The following is a 23,827-nucleotide window of genomic DNA, read 5'->3' on the forward strand; positions in this document are numbered from 1 at the left end:
CCAGGAAGAAATAAACCCAACTGTTTATTAAAATAAACTCTCTCTGTCCTTTTTTACACCCCCTTTTACAGCAGCACTTCTGAGTCCTCCATGAAGTTATTGCCGCATGGCAGCTCTGATGCAAGTGAGCTGCCAGCAGGCAAGGTGCTGGCCTGGGTCCATGATGAGACTTCCTCACTGGCTGGCAGTAGTGGGACATAGGCCTCTTCCTCTGTGGGGCCACTGAGCTGCTCCTCCAGGACATACCTCGTCCCCCATGGGTCATTATGGTGGACATCCACAGCCACCAGTGCTGACTCTGCTCCAGGGGTGCAGGGCTCAGCAGTGTCCCCAGGGTCCAAATCAGAGTCCACTTGGGGGAAGCCTGAATCCTGGGTGGTGTCTGGGCTCTCTTCAGGCAGGCTGGTGTTGACATAGATGACATCTCCAGCTCTCCTGATGGTGGTCAAGTTTTCCAGCAGCTTCTCCAGATGGACCTTCAGCTGTGAGAATGTTGGTCGAGTGGCAGGGTCAGCTCTCCAGCATGCAGACATTATTTCATACCTGGAAGTTGGAAGAGGAGCATGGTTATTGTGGAGCATAGAATCATAGAATTATTTTGGTTGGAAAAGACCTTTAAGATCATCAAGTCTAATCATTAACTCAGCACTGCCAGGTCACTACTGAACCATGTCCCTCAGCATTACATCTACATGGCTATTCAATCCGTCAAGAGATGGAGAATCCATCACTGCCCTGGGCAGCCTGTTCCAGTGCATGACAATCCTTTTGGGGAAGGAATTGTTCTTCATGTCCAACCCAAATTTTGCCTGGCTCAACTTGAGTTTATTTCCTCTTGTCCTATTGCTTGGGTAGAACAAACTGATCACCACCTTAGTACAGCCTCCATTCAGGGAGTTGTAGACAGCAAGAAGGTTTTTCCTGAGCCTCCTTTTCTCCAGGCTAAACAATTCCCAGTTCCCTCAGCCACTCCTCACAAGACTTACGCTCTACACCTTTCATCAGCTTCATTTTCCTTCTTTGAACATGCTGCAGCACCTCAATGTCCTTCTTGGAGTGTGAGACCAAACTGAGCCCAGCATGGCCTCAGCTGTGCTGAGTGCAGCCCCACAGTGCTGAGTTCCAGGGGACAGTCCTTTTTGTCACACTATTCCTGGTACAAGCTAGGATGCTGTTGGCCTTCTTGGCCACCTAGGCACACTGCTGGCTCATATTCAGTTGGCTGTCAACAGGCACTCTCAGGTCCTTTTTGATAAGGCAGTTTCCAGCTACCTTTTCCCAAGCCTGGAGCATTCATGGGATTGTTGTAAACCAATTTTAGTTCCTTGGGAACATTGCAGTTCTGTTCCTGGGATGCTGAGTCCTTCCTACAGGTGCCAGTGCCCAGCTTGGATGTCAGGGCATTCCAGCAGCTCCCAGCAGCTCCCTGACAGGCTGTCACCTCTGGGCACACATCATCTTCTCTGCTCTTCAGCAGGCTGGATCCCATGGAAGGTTCCTTTGCCACATCATTCAGGAACAGGCAAATGTTCCTTGAAGAAACCAGTGACTGAGCAGTTTTCCTAGTTTAACTGGGTTTGTGCTTGCAGCTCTTAACAATGGAGGGGTTAAACATTTTCAGCTGTAATGGCACTAGAAGAAAATCAAGGAATAAAACTCAGGAAAAAAAAACCTTGCTGAGCTGCTCCAAAATGATAAGTTTTGAGGGTTCCACATTTTCCCCTTCCAGATTTAAAGACTTTAGGCACTGAATGACTCTGAGTAACTACAGAGAGTTTTATGGGGCAGAGAAGAGCATCACCACCCAAGACCTTCTGGTCAAAACTATCTTCATTAATAAGAAAAGAAAACATAAAAAAAGTTATTCCTCCACCATAACCTGCAGAAGATACTGCTCCTACCCCCACAGCACCAGTGAGATGACTTCAGCACTTCCCACCCATCTCACACAGCCCTTTGTGCCAGCCCTGCCAGTATGCCCCTTTCTTCCAGGATACTGGATGGGATTTCTGCTGTAGACTTCCTGCCTGTCAACCACACAAGGAAGAAAAGGTTAAATCCTTCTCATGTTTTTTAAGCCCCAGCCTTTAATAGTGGTTAGTTTGTGAAAGAAATGGAGGCAACGAGGTGCAAGGTAACATCATCTCTGGTACAGACCTGTCCCACTCCATTTGGAGAGGAGGTCTGCAGCAAGTGGGAGCAAGAGCACGCTGGAGTGGTCTTTAATTGTGCTGCGATGCAGTTTTACAGGATTTTGGCCAAACTAAGCCACAAATCCACAGCATAAGCAGTTGTTGTATCCTCTGTACTTAGAACTGATGAGGCCACACATTGAGTACTGGGTTTAGTTTTGGGCCTTCACTCCAAGAAAGATACTGAAGTGTTGAAGCAGGTCTGGAGAAGGGCAACAATGCTAGTGAAGGGCCTGAAGAACAGAGGAGTCCCTGAGGGAACTGGGGTTGTTCAGTCTGGAGAAAAGGAGGCTCAGGGGAGCCCTTCTCACTCTCTACAACTCCCTGAAAGGAGGTTGGAGCAAGGTGGCTGTTGGTCTAAAGTTGCAACAGGTGAGGTTTAGATTGGGTATTAGAAGAAACTTCTTCACTGAAAGGGTTCTCAAAGATTGGGATAGGCTCCTCAGAGACGTGATTGAATCACCCAGCATCCCTGGAGGTATTTAAAAGATGAACAGCTGTGGTGCTGAGGGACATGGTTTAGCACCAGACTTGACAGTTAGATAATGGTTGGACTCAATGATCTTAAAGGCCCTTTCCAACCAAAACAATTCTATGATTTAAGGTCAAATGTTACACAGGTCATCGGCAGGCAGATACAGAGCAGAAACAGGGTTACAGCACTCACAGTTCATCCAGGCAGTCCTCAGGCTTTTTCAGGCGCTGCCCATGGAAGAGGTACTCATAGATCTCATGGTTCTGCACCCCTGGGTAGGGCGTCATCCCTCGGGTTGCTATCTCCCACATGGTAATGCCAAATGCCCACTGTGAAGACAAAGGGAAAGTCGCTGAAAGGACATTTCCAGGAGGAATGAATGACTCTTTTCATGGGGAAAGGTCACTTGTGCAGTGGCCGCTGGGATCCTGCACAATGCTGACAGTTGTCACTCCAGTCCTGCCCTCCCCAAAAGTGGAAATAACAAGCAATGACACAGAAGAGGCTAGCAGCCCACTCAGTAAACCTATTCCAGGAGGCTGGGTGGGCAGTGAAAGGTCAGCACGTCCTGTTACGGAGAGTCTCCTGCTCCTCTGGCTTTGCACTTGAGGCTTCAAGAACAATCAAAACAAGCTGCTGCTCATGGTTCAGATGGGTGCACACTTCTGGGTAAAAAAGTGGCTGGATGACCAAGCTTAGATAGTCATGGTGAATGGAGTTAAATCCAGTTGGCAGCTGGTCAAAGTGGTGCTCTCTAGAGCTCAGTATTGGCTACCTTCTTGCTCTCTAAAGCAACCTGGAAGGAAGCTGGACTGAGGTGGGAGTCAGTCTCTTCACCCAAAGACCAAGCAATAGAGTAAGAGCAAATGGCCTCAAGTTGTGCCAGGGGAGGTTTAGGTTGGACATTAAGAGCAGTTTCCTCGCCCAAAGGGTTGTCAAACCCTGCTGAGGGCAGTGGTGAGGTCCCCATCCCTGATGGGATTGAAAAGATGTGTAGATGTGGTGCTAAGGGACATGGTTTAGTGGTGACCTGGCAGTGCTGAGTTAATGGTTGGACTTGCTGATCTTGAAGGTCTTTTCCAGCCCAAACATTTCTATGATCTTATGAAAGCTTGGCAAAGGCGGACATCTCAACCCAGGGACTGATTCTCAGCTCTTGTCTGCCTGCCCAGCCATGCAGACCTACCACATCGCTCTTGGTAGTGTAGACACGATCAGCTAAGGACTCAATGGCAATCCACTTCACTGGCATTTTGGCTATCCGGCCCTGGCGGTAATAATCACCACTGTAAATCTTCTTTGACAGCCCGAAGTCTGCCACGCACACTGTCATGTCATCCCGTAGCCTGTCGGGGGAACAGGGATGATAAAAGACAAGAGTTTGATGATGTGATGGTTTGGGGGTTACCCCGCCCCTCCCACACTTTGTATTTGCCCCAGCTAACTCAGACGGACCCTGGGAATATAGATGAAGCAATTTATTTACAGCTAGCAGAATTTACAAGCAGCTATTTACAATATATACAGTTATATACAGAAATATACAAAGGATAAACAATACAAAAGCACAACTCCCCTCCCAGAAACCTAAGTCCCCAGGAGGGGCTCTCAAACCACCCCAACACCTCCCCCCAGTCCTCTCAACCTTACCCCAGTTCTCAGGAAGAAGAGAGGTGCAGCCAAGAGGTTAGGGAGCAAGGTTAGTAGGAGCAGGGTTAATGAGATGTGACCAGGTCTAAGGCAAAAGCAAGAGAGAGAGACAAAATGGAGAAAAAGTCTTTCTTCTTCCCAAAGTTCTCAGCGTGACTGTGAGAGAAGTAGACACAATTGTTTTCATTTCACTGCCCGTTATCTAGTTCTGTTACCAAAACATTCTAGCTTGCTTCAAACTAGCACAGATGAGTCCATCTATAAAGCAGAAGCCTGAGGCTTCTTTCCCCATGTGTCCCAAGACTGAGGAAGCCATGTTGTGCTATAAAACCACAGGGCTCCCACTGATGTCCATCTACTCAGACTGAAACATAGGAAAACAAACTCACATGCAGTTTCTGGCTGCCAAATCCCTGTGGAGAAAGTGCCGACTGCTCAAGTACTCCATTCCCAGGGCGATGTCAACCATGAACTTCACCAGCGTCTGCAGGGGCACAAACTGGGAAGGGAAGGTGAAGGTTAGGCAGTGCAAGCTCTTTGGAAATGATGTTTGGTTTAGTCTGGAAGACTTCCCCATCTAGGACTGTTGGCTGACATCCTGGTGTGGAGATACCGCCATCAGCGGCATCCACAACAGCAGCCACTGTGGCATCTCTCAGCCTTGTTGGGCTAGCACCCTCAGACTGTAAGATTTAGTGAGTCATAAACCATCAGGAGCTGCAGATGTGGGGACAATTGTTTTAGCAATAACCTCAAACACTGTACCTCTGTGGTTCATGAACCCTGATGCAGAGCAAGTTGGTTACAGTTTGGCAGCAGACCTTTGTGCCAATGAAAGTCAACCTTGTAGCAGGCTGCATGAGCAAGAGGACAGCCAACAGGTCAGGAGAAACTACTCTTCCCTTTCATATGGCACTCATGAAGCCATGTCTTGATGCTGTGTCCCATTTGGGGCTTCTCGGTAGGAGAAAGATGTAGGAGACTGCAGAAGACCACTAGGGCTGGAGGAGAGTGTGTACAAGGAGGAGGTGAGATAGTCCAACCCAGAGAAAGGGTGGAGACAATCCCACAAACTTTATTGAAGCTGGATCCCACTACTGCCACCTGACAAAGGAAGGAAGCGGGTCTACAACCAACTCTTCTCATGCTCTCAGAAAACAAAGGCAGATTTGTCCCCAAAAGAGAAGTGGTGCCACCTTGCTCCTCACAGACATAGGGCCCTCTGCTCCCTGCACTCATTACCTGGGGTGCCATCTCCAGCCGTGAGCGAAGCAGGAAGCTGTGCAGGTCACCGTATTTCATGAACGGGAGAATCACCATGGGCTTGGGGACCTGCTGAGAGCTTAGCTCAATGCACACACCTGCAAAACATAAGACAGGTTGCACGGCCCTGTGGGCAAAGGCACACAATCCCCTTGCAGACATCTGTGGAGGACCTGTGCACTCCCTGGTCCCACTCCTCAGCCCAAATTCCAGCTGGAGGGTGGGGAGCAACAGCCCATACCTAGGAGCTTGATAACATTGGGGTGGTCAAAGTCCTTCATGCATGCTGCTTCACTGAGGAACTCTTCTATCTCCCTTTGGGAAAAGTTATCCACTGGGAAGGAGACAAAAAGGAAGAAATTTAAAATCCTAAGAGCTTAAACAACCCACATCACTGCTGCCATCTCCTCCCTTCATAGCACAGCTCCTGTGTGGGTCAGGGAAAAGGGACCACCAGGGTGTTTCTGCCATCCTTGGCCATCTGATACATCACCAGGAGCTGCAGCAGAGACCATCATACCCACAAAATGGTGCTAAGATGCAGAGAGAGCATCCAGGACAGGTAACAGGAATGTCGGCACCCACTGGGACAGACAACATCAAGTTTTGCAAGGCCAGGCTGATGACTTACACTTCATGGTCTTCACAGCCACCTTCTGTGGGGTGCCTTCAGGCTGGGTGAGACGTCCCTCCATCACTGACCCAAACTCCCCTGCACCATGGGAAAGAAGCAAGAATACCACCATGTTCTACATCTGAAACGCCGTAAAACAGAGACTACACGCCCGAAAGGCTACAGGGAAGGCTTGTGTCTCATCAGTTGCAGAAGGAGGACATGAAGCTACAATCTCCTTTCCACAACTACCTGAAAGAAGGTTCAAATAAGGTGGAGGGGTGGATCTGTTTTCTCAAAGAACAAATGACAGGATGAGAGGAAGCAGCCTCAAGCTGTGCCAGAAGAGGTTTAAGTTGGACATTAGGAAAAAAAAGTCTCTTCCCAGAGAGAATTTTCAAGCATTGGAACAGGCTGCCCAAGGAAGTGGTGGAGTCCCCATCCCCAGAGGAGTTGAAAAGCTGTGTAGATGTGGTGCTGAAGGACATGGCTTAGTGGTGGGACTGGCAGTGTTGGGTTAACAGTTGGACTCAGTGACCTTAAAGGTCTTTTCCAACCAAAACGATTTGATGATTCTAATCCAAGGGTCCTGGCACTTGGTCTAGTGACTCATCATCTGTGCCACATCTCATGGACCTGAAGCTAGGGGATGGTGTAAGTAACAGTGACAGTCCCTGTCCCATCCTCAGCTCCCCAGCCCCACCACTCACCTTCTCCCAAGACCTTCCCCAGGCTGAGGGCATTTCTGTCCACGACAACATCCTGCAGCTTCTGCTGGAGCTCACTGCTGACACCAAGGCTGCCCACTGCAGGAGAAGTGAACAGAAGCTCAGGTCATCTCCATCCTGCAGACATATCACTGCTGAGATATCCCCATCATCAGCCTCCTTGCAGAGGGATTACAAAACACACTCACAGGTAAGTTCCACAGCCCTCCGGCAGTAGGACTTCTTGGCTGTGTAGTTCACTGCTAGCTCTGAGTCGTTCCTGTTGAAAGCATTCCTGGTGGGACAGAAACAGGTCCTGCTTGGGCTATGTGTAGCTGCTCCTCCTCTGATGAAGGAACTGCCACTGCTGGGTGGGCATCAGCCCAGGAGTATGGGTAGAGAAGAAGGAAATGCACATTGGTTCTAATCTTTTTCATTTCCCTCTGACTGGGTCAGTGCCATTGCTTACTTCTGAGGAAAACAGGCACTTGATAAATAAGGAGTGAGTCACAGAGGGTTTTGGGTGAGGAAATGGGATACTAATTTCCTACTCTGACAGCCGTCTGTACCAGAAGGCACCTGGATCTACCACCTACTAAAGTGATCTCTTGTCCGATGCACAGCTCCAGCACGTCAACACACATGAAGCCATTCAGAACCTTTAGCCACAAAGAGACCAAAAGGGACATGCCAGTGTCCCAAAACAGTGGGCATGCTGCTGGGAGATGCTGTGTAACCACTCTGGCATGAGGCTGTGCAAGGATCCAGCTCCAAGGAGCAAAATCACAGCAAATGCTCCAAGGGAGCATCACAAAGAGAAAGCAACAATGCTACACCACTTAGGAAAAGGATCCTTACACACCACCCATGTTCAAACTGGGATGGGGGTGAAGCAATGGGAGATCAGAGTAGGTGAGATTCTTTCAGCACCTCAATAAACTTCCTTGCTGAAATTATTCTCTTCCAAAGGACTTAATCATAGAATCACAGAATCATGTAAGTTGGAAAAAAGCTTGAAGATCATCAAATCCAACCATTAACCCGGCACTGCCAGGTCACCTCTAAATCATGTCCCTCAGCACCACATTTACATGTCCCTCAAATCCCTCCAGGGATGGGAACTCCACCACTTTCCTGGGAAGTCTTCTGGGAAGAGATCTTACTAATGTCCCATTTCCAGTTTGGCAGCAGACACCCAACTGGCAGTACTTAGAACAGAAGCTGCTAGCACAACAATTGTTTAATGAAGCCAGCGGCACAGGGAATGAAATGCCACTTAGCAAGTCACAAAGCTGAGTGAGTAACATTGGCTTATTTTAGCAGAAAGCAGCCCTTTGTCCATATTAAAACACCACTTACGCAGCCAGGGGCCATCTCTGTCTGGTGAGGCAAGTCTTAGCCTCTTAGCAACTGGACCGAGACAGACTTGGTGTGTGATGAGGCAGGAGGGGTTTCAAAAGGGCACAGGATATTAGGCATCTCTGCTCTCTCACCTCTGTGTCAAAACGCTGAGGCCACTCTCCCATACCAAGTTGCACAAGTTTACTTCCCTTTAGAAATCAGAATAGTAAGTGAAAGGTGAACTGCTGGGCTAAGGAAGGGGGGTGGTAAGTACCATTGCTGCAGTAAAAATACTCTTAATCCCTCACCACAGGCACAAAAAATGCCATTTGTGGCACAATGTCAGTATCAGAGACTGAAACCTTGCCCCAAAGTCCAGCATGGGCTGTTGGCCACTCATCCCGCCTGTCCCGTGAGCTGCCCAGCTCAGGGCACCCTTGAAGCTGCCTTCTCTTCGCCTTACCCGTATTTTGTTTCCATGCACCGTTTCTGGATGACCACAGACAAGCAGAGGAGCAGCGCCACTGCAATCGTCCCACAGATGAAGCCCAGGGCTATGGTAAAGGAGTCTGTGTTCCCCGAGGCTGGAGTTGAAGAGCGTGTTGAGGTTATTAATCCTAAGAAAATATCCCATTAATGAAGCTGGGGAGAGTCAGCCAGCAGCACCCAGGGTCTGGGACACAATTTCCCATGGGATGAAACCAAACCCAGCAAAGCCCAAAGGGTTACCCAGGAGAAGAGGGCATGAGAGCTACTCATGGAGAGCAAGTGTCTCCTGGCTATCAAAACATGCCAAAGGTCCTAGATTCTTGGCTGACTGCCTCCTCCGAAGGAGGATGGAGGGATGCCAAATGGTCTCAACTGGGCAAGGAGGCATGCTCTTTGTGCATCTCCATTATCCTCTACACCCATGCTACACAGGCAGGGATGTGCATCTCCTTACCATGGCCAGGGATGAAGATCTCCACTGGGCTGCTGAAAGGTCCCACTCCCCCTTTGGTGACAGCAGCCACACGGATGGAGCAGGTGGCATTAGTGGCCACCACAGGCAGGATGGCCAAGCTGGTGTTCTGCTGGGCTTCAGTGGAGACGTTCTGCTGGAGAGAGGAAGGGAAGAAAAGTCTGGGCTGAGGGAAACGGCAGGAGGGAAACCCGGAGATTTACTGAATTGTCCCCTTGCCAAATGTCTGTGTTGCTTTGCTTTCACAAGCCCAGAGGAAATGCAGCACCAAGCTATTTACAGAGAATAATAGCCCTGCCTGCAAGAGCCGGATGGGATCTGGAAAGGGGCTGAGTGGCGTTTCCTGTTCAAACCTTGTGCTACTGTCACTGCAAATCAACAGCAGTGGGACCAGCAGCCTGAGCCAGAAACAAGGCAGAAACGTAACCTCCAAAGGAAGGGAGAGGTGCATTTTGTGCACCAGCACAAGTTTTGTCTCCCAGTCTTCTTTGTGGTCAGCTTAACCAGCAGAGGCTTGCACCCCTTTTTGCTGTCTGCATGGGATGCCCGTGTCTTGTGACAGGCTGCCCCACACACCTCAGCAATCCCTGAGCCTTGACACTCGCCACCAATGCTCCTACTCATCACCTCTGACTGCTTTCAGTATTCCTGGTCTGATTGTTCCAGTGCCCAGCCACAGAAATTAGATTTTAGGGCAGGTATTTTCTGTCTGTGGTTTTGTGTCAAGCTAATAATATTGCCAGTTCCAAAGGTGTGTTTCCTTGTGAGAGGTAGTGTGCTCTGTGGAACAGATATTTTTCCTTGGTAAATACACAAGTGAGTCTTTCCAGGCAAGTTTCCTTTGCTTTCTGGTCTTCTTCAGTTGAGAAAGTGCCTGCTGCTGACCTCCACTGATCTCCAGCTGTTATACAGCTGCCCAGGAGTGTCCCAAACATCTGGTAGGCTGCAGCAGCCAGCACAGCCCAGATCATGAGTCTGGCTGGACACCATGTGGCTGAGCAAAAGCAGGAGCTGATGGAGATTGATGGGCAAGGAGTAAATTTAAGCTGCTTGGAGGGAAACGTTTTTAGCTCACAATCATGAAAACACCACAGAAGTGGATATGAAATGTACCCCAGCACATCTGTGCTATTGGAGTGAGCAGATACCTGCTGCTGCCTCTGCTCCCACACTTCTGCTTTTCTCCCATCTCACATTCACAACATCCTTCAGCAGAAACACACACAAGATCTTTTCCTTAACACCAGCCTGAAAAAGCACCAGGATTCTTTCACAGACAGCTCTGATGTGTCATTTGAGGACGGAGCCCAGCTGATATCAAAGAACATGGAGAGCATGAGCACACTGGCAGAGCAGACAGCCGTTCTGGCAGGACAGAACTGCCAAAGTTAATGTTTTTTTGTGAGTACTGCGGCTCAAACAAGAACTGCTGGTTTAAGAATAAAACAAAACAGCTTTTAGAAAGTTTTTTAAATGGTTTTGAAGCTAGTTGTGGAGAAGAGGCCTGCAGGTGGCCCCACCGACACAGAAATGCAGAATGCCCCCACCTTTATTTTGCTGGGGTTGTTAAATCAATTCTTATTTTGGAGTATTTAATGTTTAGCCTGATCAGGGGCAAAACTCAGAGACTTTATTTCCGAGAAACTAAAGCTTCACTCTACAGCAATCACACTTCTTTTGTGCTTCAGACTGTCCATTCATCAGCTCAGAAGACCTTTAGAGGTGTATGGGAGAATCAGGTGCTCTGAAGAAAGGTGGCAGCACAGGTTCAAGCCATTCTCATGCCTCTCAGTTCTGTCATAGCCCTTATGAAAAGCTGTGCTGGCCCCTGCCCTTTGCTCTGACTCACATTTCTACCTTCCATAAACCCTGGGGCACGACAAAACAAACTGGCAACAAGCACAACTGTTTCCTTTTCTGCAGAGAGTAAATGTCCCTTGCATAGCCATCTCTTTCCTGAACCCACTATGTGGGTTTTTGGAGCCTTCCAAAAGGCAGTATTAATGAGAACAATTATTGACCAGGAACCCAAACAGAGTTTCACCCCATAAGCATCCAACTGGGTAGTGTTATAAAAAACAACAACAACAACAACAAGAGTCTCCCAGGGCTTAAAGGGCAAGTCTTGTTTTTGATTTCTGCTTGAGAAATGACACAGATGTCAGCATTTTTTCTCCACGCTAATCACAAGACCAAAACACTGTTTCCCTGAGTTCACTTGTTCTGGATCTATACATGATTTTTTTTCACAGGCACAAAAAGAGAACAGAAAATGCAGCATCCTACAAAAAAAAAAGAGTGTGAGTCACTTTTTCCACACCGGGTTCAGGCTGTCATTGCCTCTCTGCTTTCAGCCTGGGACAGAGGAAGACCAAACCACAGCACAGAGGAGACTGCTGGATACATCAGCAATGACTATCTGGAGGTTCCTTGATCACTGGCACAGCCTGGACAGGATGAGATGACCCAGGACTACCTGAGAGGTCAGGTCAACCTTGTCCTAGAAAACTCCTGAAGGCTGCTGCACAAAACCTGGAAAGGCAAGCAAAGTTGTGCCAGATGACTTTATATGACCCCAAAATGTTGCTTGAGCTATGAAACTCTGTGCCATGGGTTTGCAGATGAGTTAATGCACAGAATAAATCTCATTTGAGTATGGAACAATTCAAAACCCAGGGAACAATTTCTACTGAACCTTACGAGTGATTCCATGGCCAAAAGTATCAAAAGATGCTGCCAGAACTTGTCTGCCACTCCAAAGGCCACACTAAAGATCTGCAGCACTGGGAAGAACATCTTGCTCCTCGTTTAGAGAATAGGAGCCCTCTTGTTTCCTTAACGTGCAACTGCTCTTCCTAACATTGGTAATTTAGGACATTATTGTGAGTTATGTGAACACACAAAATGGAGACCACTTGTGTTGAATAAGCCCAGGTGAAAGTGCAACTCAATGCCCAGATGGAGACCTGTGATGAGTCAAGCTCCTCAGAGATCAGTACTGGGACTGGTGCTGTTTGACACCTTTGTTGGTGACACAGACAGAGGGATCTAGAGCACCCTCAGCAAGTTTGCTGATGACACCAAACTGTGCGGCACAGCCAACACGCTGGAGGGAAGGGATCCATCCAGAGGGACCTCGATAGGCTGGAGAGGTGGGCCCATGCCAACCTCATGCAGTTCAACAAGGCTAAGTGCAAGCACCTGCACTGGGGTCAGGATGATCCCAAACATGAATATAGGCTGGGTGATGAGTGAATTGAAAGCAGATCTGCAGAGAAGACGTGGAGGTGCTAGTGGATGAAAAGCTGGACATGAGCCAACAACATGCACTGGCAACCCAAAAAGCCACCTCTATTGTGAGCTGTATCAAAAGATACATGGCTAGCAGGTTAAGGAGAGTGATTCTGTCCCCCCACTCTGCTCTTGTGGCACCTCATCTGGAGTACTGCATCCAGCTCTTCAGTCCCCAACAGAAAAAGTACATAGATTTGATGAAGAGGGTCCCGAGGAGGGCCACAAAGATAACGAGAGAGCTGGAGCACCTCTCCTACAAGGACAAGCTGAAAGAGTTGGGTCTATTGAACCTGGAGAAGGGAAGGCTCCAGGAAGACCCTACAGTGACCTTCCAGTACCTGAAATGGGTCAGAGGGACTTTTTATAAGTGCCTGTAGCAATAGGACAAGGGACAATGGTTTTAAACCAGAGCAGAGTAGATTGAGATCGAACTTTAGGAACAAGTCCTTCACTATGGGGGTGGTAAGACGCTGGGAAGGGTTACCCAGAGAAGCTGTGGAGGCCTCATCCCTGGAAGTGTTTAAGACTAGTCTGGATGAGACTTTGAGCAACCTGGTCAAGCAGGAGGTGAAGTGGAACTGGGTGATTTTTAAGGTCCCTTCCAATTCAAGACAATTTTGTGATTCTGTGACATAAGCTCAGAAAGAATATGTGGAGGCACCAAGACCAAACTGGACATCCCTGATTGATGTCTGCTGGGAATTATTTCAGCCTTTAGCAATTCTTCCCCATTTCCCCAGAAACTTACCAACCCCTTGGAGTTCTGCCACCTGTACCAGATGTGATAGCCCTGCAGTTCCCCGTGTATCCTCCCCAGGGGTGGCTTCACCCATCGGACCTCCAGAGAAGAGCTGGATTTATTGAATGACACTGTGACATTCAATGGTGAGGCGGTGGGAGCTGTGGGAATCAAAGAGAAAGAAGGTGAGGAAAGCTAGATGAGGGTGCAGAGACGTGGTGGACTGAAGGGAATGAAGCTGTAGCTCAGCCAGAAAGCACATGGTATTTTCTATAGCCTTTTAATATTTTCAGCAGGTGGTAATTTCTGCCTGTGGGTAAATTTGCTTTCCCAAATCCATGACTCTGGACCAGCATTTAATCCAGAGACTCCTGCACAAAGCACAGCTGGACAACCAAGGCAGCGAAACCTTTCTCAGTCTCCTCTACTCATTTCCTACCTCCCTCGGTGGTGCTGGCAGGTATCCAGGGGCTAAATGCCGACCAGCCAACTTCATTCTCACAGGAAACACGGATTTTGTAATCTGCCATGGGCTCCAGCTGCTGGATGTGATACATGTGGGGAGGCACTGAGGTGTTGAAGAGAAGTGAGATGTTGCTTTGTGGAATGGCTTCCTTGACCTTAATTGAAATATCAGTTAAAAAACAGGGATTAGTCAGCAGCAACCTGCAGGGTGAGATGCGTGGCAAGGAATTTTACATCTGTAAACAGGATCCAGAGCCCTGCCTCCCATCCAAACACTGGCAGTGCCTTGTTCCTGTATGCTGGCTCATCTCTGACATAGAAGGCTGACTGCAGGCCATTTGTGGAGTTTGGGATGAGGGCTCCAACAACACTGAGAAGATAGAGCTGTGGTGGAGACATGGCAGAGATGTCTTAAATCACCATCACTGCAGAGAGAGGAGGGAGGAATAATCTGCTCTTTCTTGTGGCATGGAGCAAAAAGAGCACTCAATAAAAATACCAGGCAGTGAGTCACAAGCAAAAGACATTCCTTTTTAGTCCTTTTTCATGCCCCACATCATTACACCACAGGACTTATCACCATCGGCTCTAGTAGGACAAATCAGAGACCTTGTCAGACCCTATCACTACATTTAGCAGCAGAAATGAATTCAGCATACTACAAACCAGTCATGCCTTTTACACAAAGAGAAACCAAAGGTCTGTCTGCTGAGTGCTCATTTAGGTGCCCACACAGCTCTCCCTTGCAGCTCTCCAGAAAACATCTCATTTGGTGGGAAGCACCACAAGAGTGGGCTGGGCTGGGACAGTTGGAGCAAAGAAGGAAGAGCAAGAGACACCAGGGTAAGATGGTTAACTTGGAAGACAACCCACAAAACATGTTTCAGCATGAATCACAAGCACAAGGTCATGGAATCCTCTCAAAACGCTTCCATGCTTGATTTTGGGGAGGAGAGCTGCCTTCCTTCTTGAAGAACAACCATACCCTCTGAGTGCAAGGGATGGTTTCAGTATCCCCAGCAAAAATTGAAGAGAACAGCCTTCAGCCTTGCAGAGCTGAGAAGGTCCCTAAGCCATCACTAAAAGCATTGAAGGAAGTGAGCAGCGATCAGATGAACATGAAAGCCCCTTCTAAAATCACCACTGGAGCAGCTGTTCTCCTGAGGATTGAGCCTTGCTGAGCTATCTTGATCCTCAACTTGCTTTCTGGAATAAATCCACCAAATTAATGTGCTGTGTTTTTTTTTTTCAATGGGGCTTCACAAACTTAAACAGTTTGAACTTGGCAGGTGTGACAGCAACAGCTTCCCTTTTAAGCATCAGAGTGCTCAGAAATGAGTCAGCTGGTGGGCCACACTACTCAAGCAACAGGATTATAAAAGGGGACAGGAGCAAAAAGGCTTAGTCACTGCTGTGTTTTTGCCAGACATGTCTTGTTTTCCAGTTCGAAAGCTTATTTCCTAATGACAGACCGTGAACGTTAAGTCATAGGAAATTCCTTGACTCTCCACCCGATTTCCTGAGCTCCAGCTGGAATGCAGCAGTGGATGCAGTGCTAATATTAGCTCTGGTACCGTTCCTCTCTGTAACTCCTTTCACTTTTATCTGACTTCAAACATTGTCACTTTCCATGTGTTATCTCATCCAGAGTATAGATTAGCCAGTAAAAGTGCCCTTAAGAGAGTAAGCAATGAGCCTGAACTGTGAAACTCAGTGAAGTCAAACAGAGGAGGTGGCTACTCCTTCCACAGCTGTATTCATGCAGGTAGCATTTCTTGACTTGTCCAGAAGACACACAACTCCTCAACTCCTTCCCAGTACTTGCAAGAAGTGCAGACCTCAGAAAAACCTCCACCTTCAAACCTCAGTGGAATGACTGCTTGGTTGGGAAGTGTTTGACCAGGAGGTAAAAGCAAGGACAACCACATGACTGTAGCAGCTCAAAGCTGCAAAGCTTCCCAGACTGCTACTTGGAGCAGTTCTGGCCATCTCTTTATGAAGAGTCATTACATGTCTGCCCAAGGGAAAAGATTCTTGCAACTCTCTCCTGCACACTTCACAGGCACAAGCCCAAGAGATAGGCTCTTCCAGGCCAAAAATAGGCTCACCTGTTCCTACCACCTGTCACCCCTTATTTCTGCATCACTCCACCCCTGAAACAAAAGACAGCTCCATGCTCCCTGTGCCTGTCTCTATATGTTTATCCCTTTCATGGTAAGCAGATCAAAACCATTTTTTGTTAGCAGACCCCATAGAGGTGGTTTCTAGCATCTCCTTACACACCTGCTTCCATGTCAGTGGTGCTCTGGTGATAGTCAAGCTCTAAGCACTGCCTGCTGCTCAGCTTGGACAGCCTCAACATCGTGTTCCCCCAGAGTGCCCAGCCGCCTGGACCACAGAGCAGTGGTGGGACAGTGTGCTATCTTACCCTTTCAGAGCTGCCAAGTTCAGTCCAACTGAACTTGCCCAAGCCAACACCCTGGTAAAACCTGCATGGTTCATGTCAACCAACACCCATTTCCACCTGCCTTGGAGCATTTATCCGACAAGGGTTGCAGGGGCAAGGTGAGTTGTGGATGCTTACCTGGACGCTGCAGCTGTTCAAGGCAGAGAATGCATCAAAGCCCGGCACCCAGGATATCACGATACTGTGGGCTGTTTGGTTGAGGACATGCACGCCGGCAGGTGCAGAAGGTATCCCTGCAGGCAAAAACCAAGAGCAATCAACTGGAAGTGTAAGCACAATGGCAGCACGTCTGGTTTCCTCCTTGAAGCTCCTCGGCTACAGACCATCTGTGTGTCAACCCCAGGTACTGCCCTGGCTACAGCTGCAGCCATCGGTCTGCTCTGGGTGTTTCAGACCATTAGAAGGGACAGCAGAAAATTGTTCTTTTCAAGACAATTTTGACTGTGTTCTCTATACGTGAGCTGTCTGGGCTGCTTAGAGGCAGTGACGTACTGCAGGGAACACCTTCCTTGCAGTGAAGGAATGGCTTCCATTAGGAATGTCAGGAATTTCTGCCACTTTCTACCAAAAAATGTGAGCACTGCTCTGGTTGTGAAGGAAGGAAAAGACTGATACAGCCCTTCCGAAACCTGCTGCCGGGCTGACAGCTCTGCTTTCAGATACATTTTGTGGTGCTTCCTCCCACAGCGGCAACAATGGGATGACAGAACCATGCCGGAGGACTGTGCTACTCCATGCATCCTACTTGATCTTAAATGTAGGTTCAAAACAAGGAAAAAGAAGTATGGGAATTCTAAAACCACCTCCTTCAGCTTGTGTGGAATGAGTGCTTGGAATTGCAGAGACTAAGACAGCTTCTGTTTGGACAGCAGTCAACAGGCCAAAAAACTATCATGCTGCTGCTTACCTTTCACGTTGACCTGCCCGGGGTTGGATGCAGTTAGTCCTTTGCTGTTGTGAGCTTCACAGCTGAACAAAGCTGTTTCATTGAGACCTGTGGGGAAGAAGACAAGGGCCTGTTCACTGGATTGGCCCACAACACCCACATCACAGTAAGTTTCTACATGCTACTCACAGAAAACCTTTGTGTCTTCCTTTTATTGCTTTATTTCTCACCAGCAAAACAAAAGACCTTTTTTTTCACATTCAACCACTTCCCTTCATGGTATTTCTGCACTGACTGCCCAAGGATGACCTCTGAGATCCATCTTCCCCACCTGCCACGCTGTGAGCACAAGCATGTCATCAGTGTGAGATGTGGCATAGCAGGCAGGTCTCTACAGCTCTACACTACCATTGCACAACCTCCTGAGTAAGCATGTACTTTGCCTTCAAAAAGGGAAAGGCAGAAAGCAGAAGAGCCCACCACCACAGCTTGGATCAGATGACTTAATGCTTTTGGAAGATTGCTTAAATCTCCCAGCTGGTAGCAGAAGGACTTTTAGGGGCCACTGGAAATACCCGAGTGGAAAGGGCTACTTGTTTCCCTTGAGGTGTTAGCACAGAACCACAGAATCATAGAATTGTTTAGGCTGGAAACAAACCTTAAGATTATTGAGTCCAACTAATAACTTGGCACTGTCAAGTCCACCACTAAACCACGTCTGTAAGCACCACACTTACACATCTTTTCAATCCCTCCAGGGATGGAGACTCCATCACTTACCTCAGCAGCCTGTTCCAGGGCTTGGCAACCCTTTCCATGAACAAACTGCTCCTGCATTTGCAGGGGAATTGGACTAGATGATCTCCAGAGGCCCGCTCCAACCTCTACTATTCTGTAGTTCTAATGCCCAACCTAAATCACCCCTGGCACAACGTGAAAGCCATTTACTCTTGTCCTGTCACTTGCTACTTGGGAGAACAGACCAACCTCCACCTTGCTCCAAACTCCTTTGAGGGAGTTGTAGAGAGTGAGAGGGCCTCTCCTGAGCCTCCTTTTCTCCAGGCTAAGTAATCCCAGTTTCCTCAGCAGCTCCTCAGAAGACTCACACTCTAGATCTTTTACCAGCTTCATTGACCAGCTCTGGACACACTCGAGCACCTCAATGTCCTTCTTGGAGTGAGTGGCCCAAAACTGAACCCAGTATTTGATATATGACATCGCCAGTGCCCAAGAGAGAAGGATGACCAGTGCCCTAGTCCTGATGGTCACACTAGTGCTGATACAGTCCAGGATGCTGTTGGCATTCTTGGCCACGTGAGCACATGCTGGCTCATATTCAGCTGCTGTGAACCAACGTTCTCAGGTCCTTTTCCACCAGGCAGATTTCCAGTCACTCTTCCCCAACTGTATCCAAGATAACCTGGGCAGCAACAGCACTCAGATTTTCATCTCGTGCAAAAATCCCTACTGGAGGTGCCGGACTGTACCTCCTGGACACATTGCCTGCTATACAGTGAAGGGCTTGCCATGGTACACCAGGCACACCAAGCATTAGCTCACACTAGCAGCAGTGCTTCCCAGTGTGACAGGGTGTTTGGGACAGGAGGGCAACTGTTCAAATGCCCTGGCCTAGCATGTGCCAGTCAGATGTGAGAACATCCAAGAGCAATGACTCACTTCTTCCAGCTTTCACTGCCTTTGGATGCCAAGACAAGCCAGTTATAGTCCAGCTTCTAATTAGCTGAGCAAATTAAGAAATCTCTCCTCTCTTTTGGCTCTGCAGCAAAACCATGATGGGGTTTATGTCAAGTGAAGGGCTCTTCTCCCTACGCTCCACTACAAAGACACACTGCAGGTGCCCACCCAAAGACATTCAGAGGGGATCATCAGTAATGCAGCCCATAAGAGCAGCAGGGTGCTTGCTGCTGTGGCTACAGGCTAGAGAAAAAATCTGCTTCTTGCTTAGGAAAGAGTGGTTTGAGTGTCCTGCCTCTTTCCCTCCCCAGCAGCCACACAGAGGTGTTCCAGGTGGCCACGGCAAGGACACTGCTGGGCTCACCTGGCACAGTCAGTACTGATGGGGAGATGTGAGGCTTCTCATTAAGTCGGATGTTGTTGCGAAACCAGTAGATCTCCACAGGCTCTGGTGGACCCACAGCTTGGCAGGTGAGGTTGAAGGGACTGTTCTTTGTGACATTCAGCTTCATAGGCTGACGAATGAAGTGTGGGAGCCCTGCACAGACACAAGCAGAGAAGGAGTTTCACAGAACTTGGCAACATAACCCTGTCAACACCCCCTAAATGTCCTGCCAGTCACTGTGCAACATGCCCCTTCCTGTCCAGGAATCTTCATTTCTGGATGACAGCTCCCAGGTCCCTGGGGCTTGTCACTCAACCAGGGCACAATGCTCCACACCTCTTGCACACCCATCCTGCCCTTCCTTCAGCTCACCTTCCAGTTGCACCAAAATTGGATCCGACACAACCTCCATGTCAGAGATGTTGAGTTTGCAGACATAGGAGCCATTATCTGAGCGCTGGGCAGCAAGGATGCTGCCAGAGAGAAGAGAGACCATGTCAGGGCTTTAGCAGCAAGACCGGACCCACACACAGCTCCCACCGGAGGACAGAGCAAAGCTGCCAGCCTGGGGTAGATTTCAATCCATACCAGCCACCCCACAGTGCACACCGAGCAGTGTCTCCCTATTCCCCAAAGCTTGGCTTTGCAAGACCAACATCTTGCAAGGAGCCAACGTGTAAGGCATCCCTCCAGGTTACCTGAAGCTGGAAGTCATGGCCACTTCTTCCTCGTCAGAGATCTCAAAATGGCTGGTGGCAATGCGGTCCAGCACATGCAGCTCCCTCCCATCCTTCCATAAGGAAATGCCTGGGGTATCTGGCCTGAGCAGGAGCTGAGGTACATTGATGGAGCAATTAAATGTTACATCCTTGTGTTCATTAATCACAATGTGTCGCACCGTGGGGTTAAATTTAATCTGCCGCAGAGAGCTGGCTGAGGGCTCCTTCCAGGACTGCTCTGTGCTCTGGTGAGGCCAGTGACCAAGGCTGGCCACGCTTCGCTCGGGGCGGTGGGACTCTGCCGACAACTGCAGCCTTAGATCTCGACTTCGGTCAGCATCATCTGCGAGAGATGACCTCAGTTTCATTACCACCAGGCAGCAAGAGTCCCCCTCCAAAACCCTGCAAAGCCCCACCACTTCCATTAATAAAGACAGCTCACTGACAGATGCTCCAAAAATTCAAACTCTTTGATACCTCTTGTTACAGCCCTGAGGAGGAAACATGGAGCTGGGGGCTGCCCCAAGACTGGCGATGCACAAGCAGCACCTCCAAAAAAAGCCTTTTTAAAACAAACAGGAGCAGCTCTGGCTAAAGAAAGGGCTCCACTACTTCTCTTTCTGCAGGAGCTATTTCTGCTACATCACACCCCTGGGACTGGATCCCTGGGCAGGAGGAATTTGGGACTTTACTCCAATAAACCCCTTTTGGGGCCTCATCTCAAGCATTTTCAGCTGGGGCAGAGAAATCCCTGGCAGGGATTTCTCTGAGATCAGGCTCTTTGCTGGTGTTGCTGCTCCCTTCCCAGGACGAGGAGAGCGTCCCTGAAAGAGAGAGATGCTCTATGAATCACAAACTCTTTTCCAAAGGGCCTCCAACAAGCTGCTTTTCTCAGGAAACCAGCTGCAGATGGATGAAGAAATGCCTTCAGACAGTGTGTAGGAGCCGACTGCTCTTTAGTCTTTCCCCAGACGTTCTTCCTAAGGAAGGCTATTCACCAGCTCTTTCCGAGGGCTTTGTGCCTCCTCTACAAATGTAGTGGTGTTTTTGCCCTCCTTCCCAGCACTTCTCACCTCAGCCATGAACAGGATGAAGAGCAGCTCCATACAAAGCAATTTCTCCTAAACAAAACTGTGTATGTTTGAAGAGAGATCTAGAGAATATCTCATAAGTAGATGCTTCTGCCAGGCCATTTCCAAGCTTCCTAAGACTTTCAGAGGCACGGAGAAATCCCAAGCAGAGCTGCTGCTTTCACCAAAGGCATTGTGCTAGAGAGGAATTTCGACTTAATTAATTTTCTTCTTTCAATAATGGGGGGGAGGGGGAAGCCCTATTCGCAATTTAAAAGCCAACAGCGCTGGTAGAAAGCACAACTTTTGTATTTAACTGGTGTTCAGCTGAGTTTGTTTTGAGGCAGGGCTTAGTCCTCAAACATCAAACAAGCTTTTAAAGCTGTGTCATTACTATTGCCAGTAATGGGGGCTGAGCCTGGTGTGCTCTCCGGAGAGCCAAGAAACACAACCTAATTTTTGAGTGTGGATGCATTCCTTTGCTAAATTGCTCGCTATTTTTAACCCTCGAGAAACGCTACTTCTGCTTAAGACGGGGTTTTAAGTTCTGCTCGGTACAAAGGAAAGCTCAAGGCTCTCCCCTGGCTCTCACACAACACAACTGTTTTCCCTTTCAGAAAAGAAAAGCGCCACCATCCCCCAGGCGTTTCCAACCTGCTCCCTAAGCTCGCCCACCCCCACGCAAGCACACGGCACGTGGCTGCTCCGCGCCGCGGGCCGCGCCGCCCGCCCCCGCCGACCCGCAGCGACCCGCCACAGGCGAGCAAGCCAGCGACCCAAAACCCCTTCCTGCTCTCCCGGACGTCACCCAGCCCGGAGCCGCTCGCTGCCCAGCACAATTCAGCCCCAACAAGCTGCATTTATTATGCTCCTTTTCGCAGCCTTCCAGCTCGGGCCTGAGCAGCTCCCCCAGCAGGGACCTCTGGCCAGAACACGGACTCATGCCAGTGGTCGTTGCCCTTAGGATCCTCCCTCTGGGATGATTTTTGCTCCCCCCAGGCTGCTTCAAATTTGAAGGCAAAGAGGATAGCAGCCTCGTTTCATTTTCTATACTGATTAAGTGGAAAGTGATGTTTGCTGTCCCAGGAGATAAATACTTTCCTCTCTGACTCATGTAACAACAGGAATTTCTTACATCCAGCACTACCTTTGGTACCCCTTTCCATCCTCAGCTATTTGGGACGTGGATGTTTTCACGGCACTTTCAAAAGGGATTTGCCCTGTGTGGCAGGACATCTCTTAAAGTGTGCCCCGGGCAATTTGCTTAGGCTGCTCCTGAAAGCCCATGGCGGAGCCAAGTAGCTGAAAGCCTGCGTGGGCAACTGCCACGCTGGAGCAGCTCCCTTTGCTTACCACAGCTCGGCAGGAGGGAAAAGTTGGTGTGGAAAGAAATCTACTTGTGAGCACAGCGCTGTTCTCTTTAAACACCTGGGACCAGAACAAAACTAAAGAAAGGGATTAGAAAACGCCCAGGTCTGCCAAATAGCTCCACACATCCCTGGACTTCCCATTACAGGAAGGAATTCACCTGCTGGCAAGTTTTCTGCTCAGGCACTTTTTCAGAGTGTATCTTCACACCCGGACAGGCCAGGAGGAATTCAGACATCCTTGTCTGTGGGAATTTCCCCTAGGATCACATCTGTCTTCCAAGGAGACTCTAGCGGTTCAAACAGCACAACCAGTCCAGGATTTCACATTAAATTCACGGTGAGTTCTCCTCACTGCAGACTCCGGCTGTGAGAGTCAACACTTTTAACTCCACCCTGCCCAAAGCAAACACTCACATTCCTGCCTTCCCTGCTAAATCCCAGTGACACGCCGAGACCCCACTGAGCATGGGCTGCACACAACACCCCAGCAGCTCACAGCCCACAACCAAACGCCAGGCAGCCCTCCCCACATCACACTTTAAATCCAAAAGCTTTTGCCCCTTTGCATTTCTGTTTGTGGGTCACTAAGCACACGGACCTGACAAGCCAGCCGTGACAGCACCACAGTACTTATCCCTGTCCCACAAACCACAGTGTTTCCCACTGATTTGTCCCAGCATTTGCATGCTAGCAAGATAAATCCCGGACCTGCTTTTGGTCCCTGCGTGTCCCCAGCCAAGCACAGGCACATCACAGAATCACAGGATCGCAAAATCACAGAATCATTTAGGCTGGAAGAGACCTTTAAGATCATAGAGTCCTTAACCCAGCACTGCCAAATCCACTCAACCACGTTCGTTCCTCAGCACTGCACCTACATGTCCCACCAGAGATGGGGACTCTGACACTTTCCCGGGCAGCCTATTCAAAGGCTTCATAAGTCTTTTGAGAAAGAAACTGTTCCTAATGTTCAACCTAAACTTCTCTTCTTGTCCTCTTATTCTTTCTCTCACCCTATGTGGTTTCTTGGGAGAAGGGACTAACCCTCAACCTCGCTCCCATCAACAAAGTGCTGGGAGAAGCTTCAGAGGCAGAGCTGTGTCTTAGGACATCAAACTCCTCTTTCTGTGGGGCTAGTGGGCATGTTCTGCTGCCAGAAACTCGCGGAGAAGTCACTGCTGATTTAATCTTCGCTTTAGTCTGCATGCAGAGTGGGCAGAAGCGGGGTGCGGGGGCACTGGGCTGCCCATGCAACGCATCGCTCCCCGGCAGCGACCGAAGAAGGATCTGCAGGTAAAACGAACGAACACCCCGTCCCCGACTCACCCCCTAACCCCGGCACCCGGGCAGCCTCGCCATCCTCAGGCCGTCCTGGGCAGCCCCAATCCCGGACACCCGAGGCTTCCCCAGCCCGGGACACGCTCAGGACTCACCGGCCGCTCCGTTGAGTGGGCGCAGGGCCACTAGCAGCGCTGAGAGCAACGACCATCGCCCGCCGCCCATCGCCCGCCGCCAGCCCCAGCTCCGGCCCCGCC

General features: G+C 49.3%; 1 protein-coding gene across 3 annotated transcripts; it reads right to left on the minus strand.

Annotated features, from left to right (window-relative positions):
- Positions 1–11: 11 nt before the first annotated feature.
- Positions 12–23,827, minus strand: MERTK (MER proto-oncogene, tyrosine kinase). Of its 3 annotated transcripts, none has more exons than XM_064145949.1 (19): positions 23,726–23,827; positions 19,832–20,195; positions 19,506–19,606; positions 19,113–19,286; positions 17,075–17,161; positions 16,285–16,400; positions 13,675–13,855; positions 13,245–13,396; positions 9,185–9,335; positions 8,705–8,858; positions 7,110–7,195; positions 6,904–6,999; positions 6,212–6,292; positions 5,822–5,914; positions 5,560–5,678; positions 4,707–4,816; positions 3,854–4,013; positions 2,860–2,996; positions 12–543 (listed from the first exon to the last, which is right to left on the minus strand). In XM_064145949.1, the coding sequence occupies exons 1-19, from the start codon at positions 23,793–23,795 to the stop codon at positions 66–68; spliced, it is 2,910 nt and encodes a 969-aa protein (XP_064002019.1). In that variant the 5' UTR covers positions 23,796–23,827; the 3' UTR covers positions 12–65. The 3 variants fall into 3 exon arrangements, with proteins under 3 accessions (XP_064002019.1, XP_064002020.1, XP_064002018.1); XM_064145950.1 differs by having other exon boundaries at positions 8,705–8,825; positions 9,185–9,338; XM_064145948.1 differs by having other exon boundaries at positions 9,185–9,338.

This window comes from Pogoniulus pusillus, chromosome 7 (genome assembly GCF_015220805.1).
Source record: "Pogoniulus pusillus isolate bPogPus1 chromosome 7, bPogPus1.pri, whole genome shotgun sequence".
NCBI classification, from domain to species: Eukaryota; Metazoa; Chordata; class Aves; order Piciformes; family Lybiidae; genus Pogoniulus; species Pogoniulus pusillus.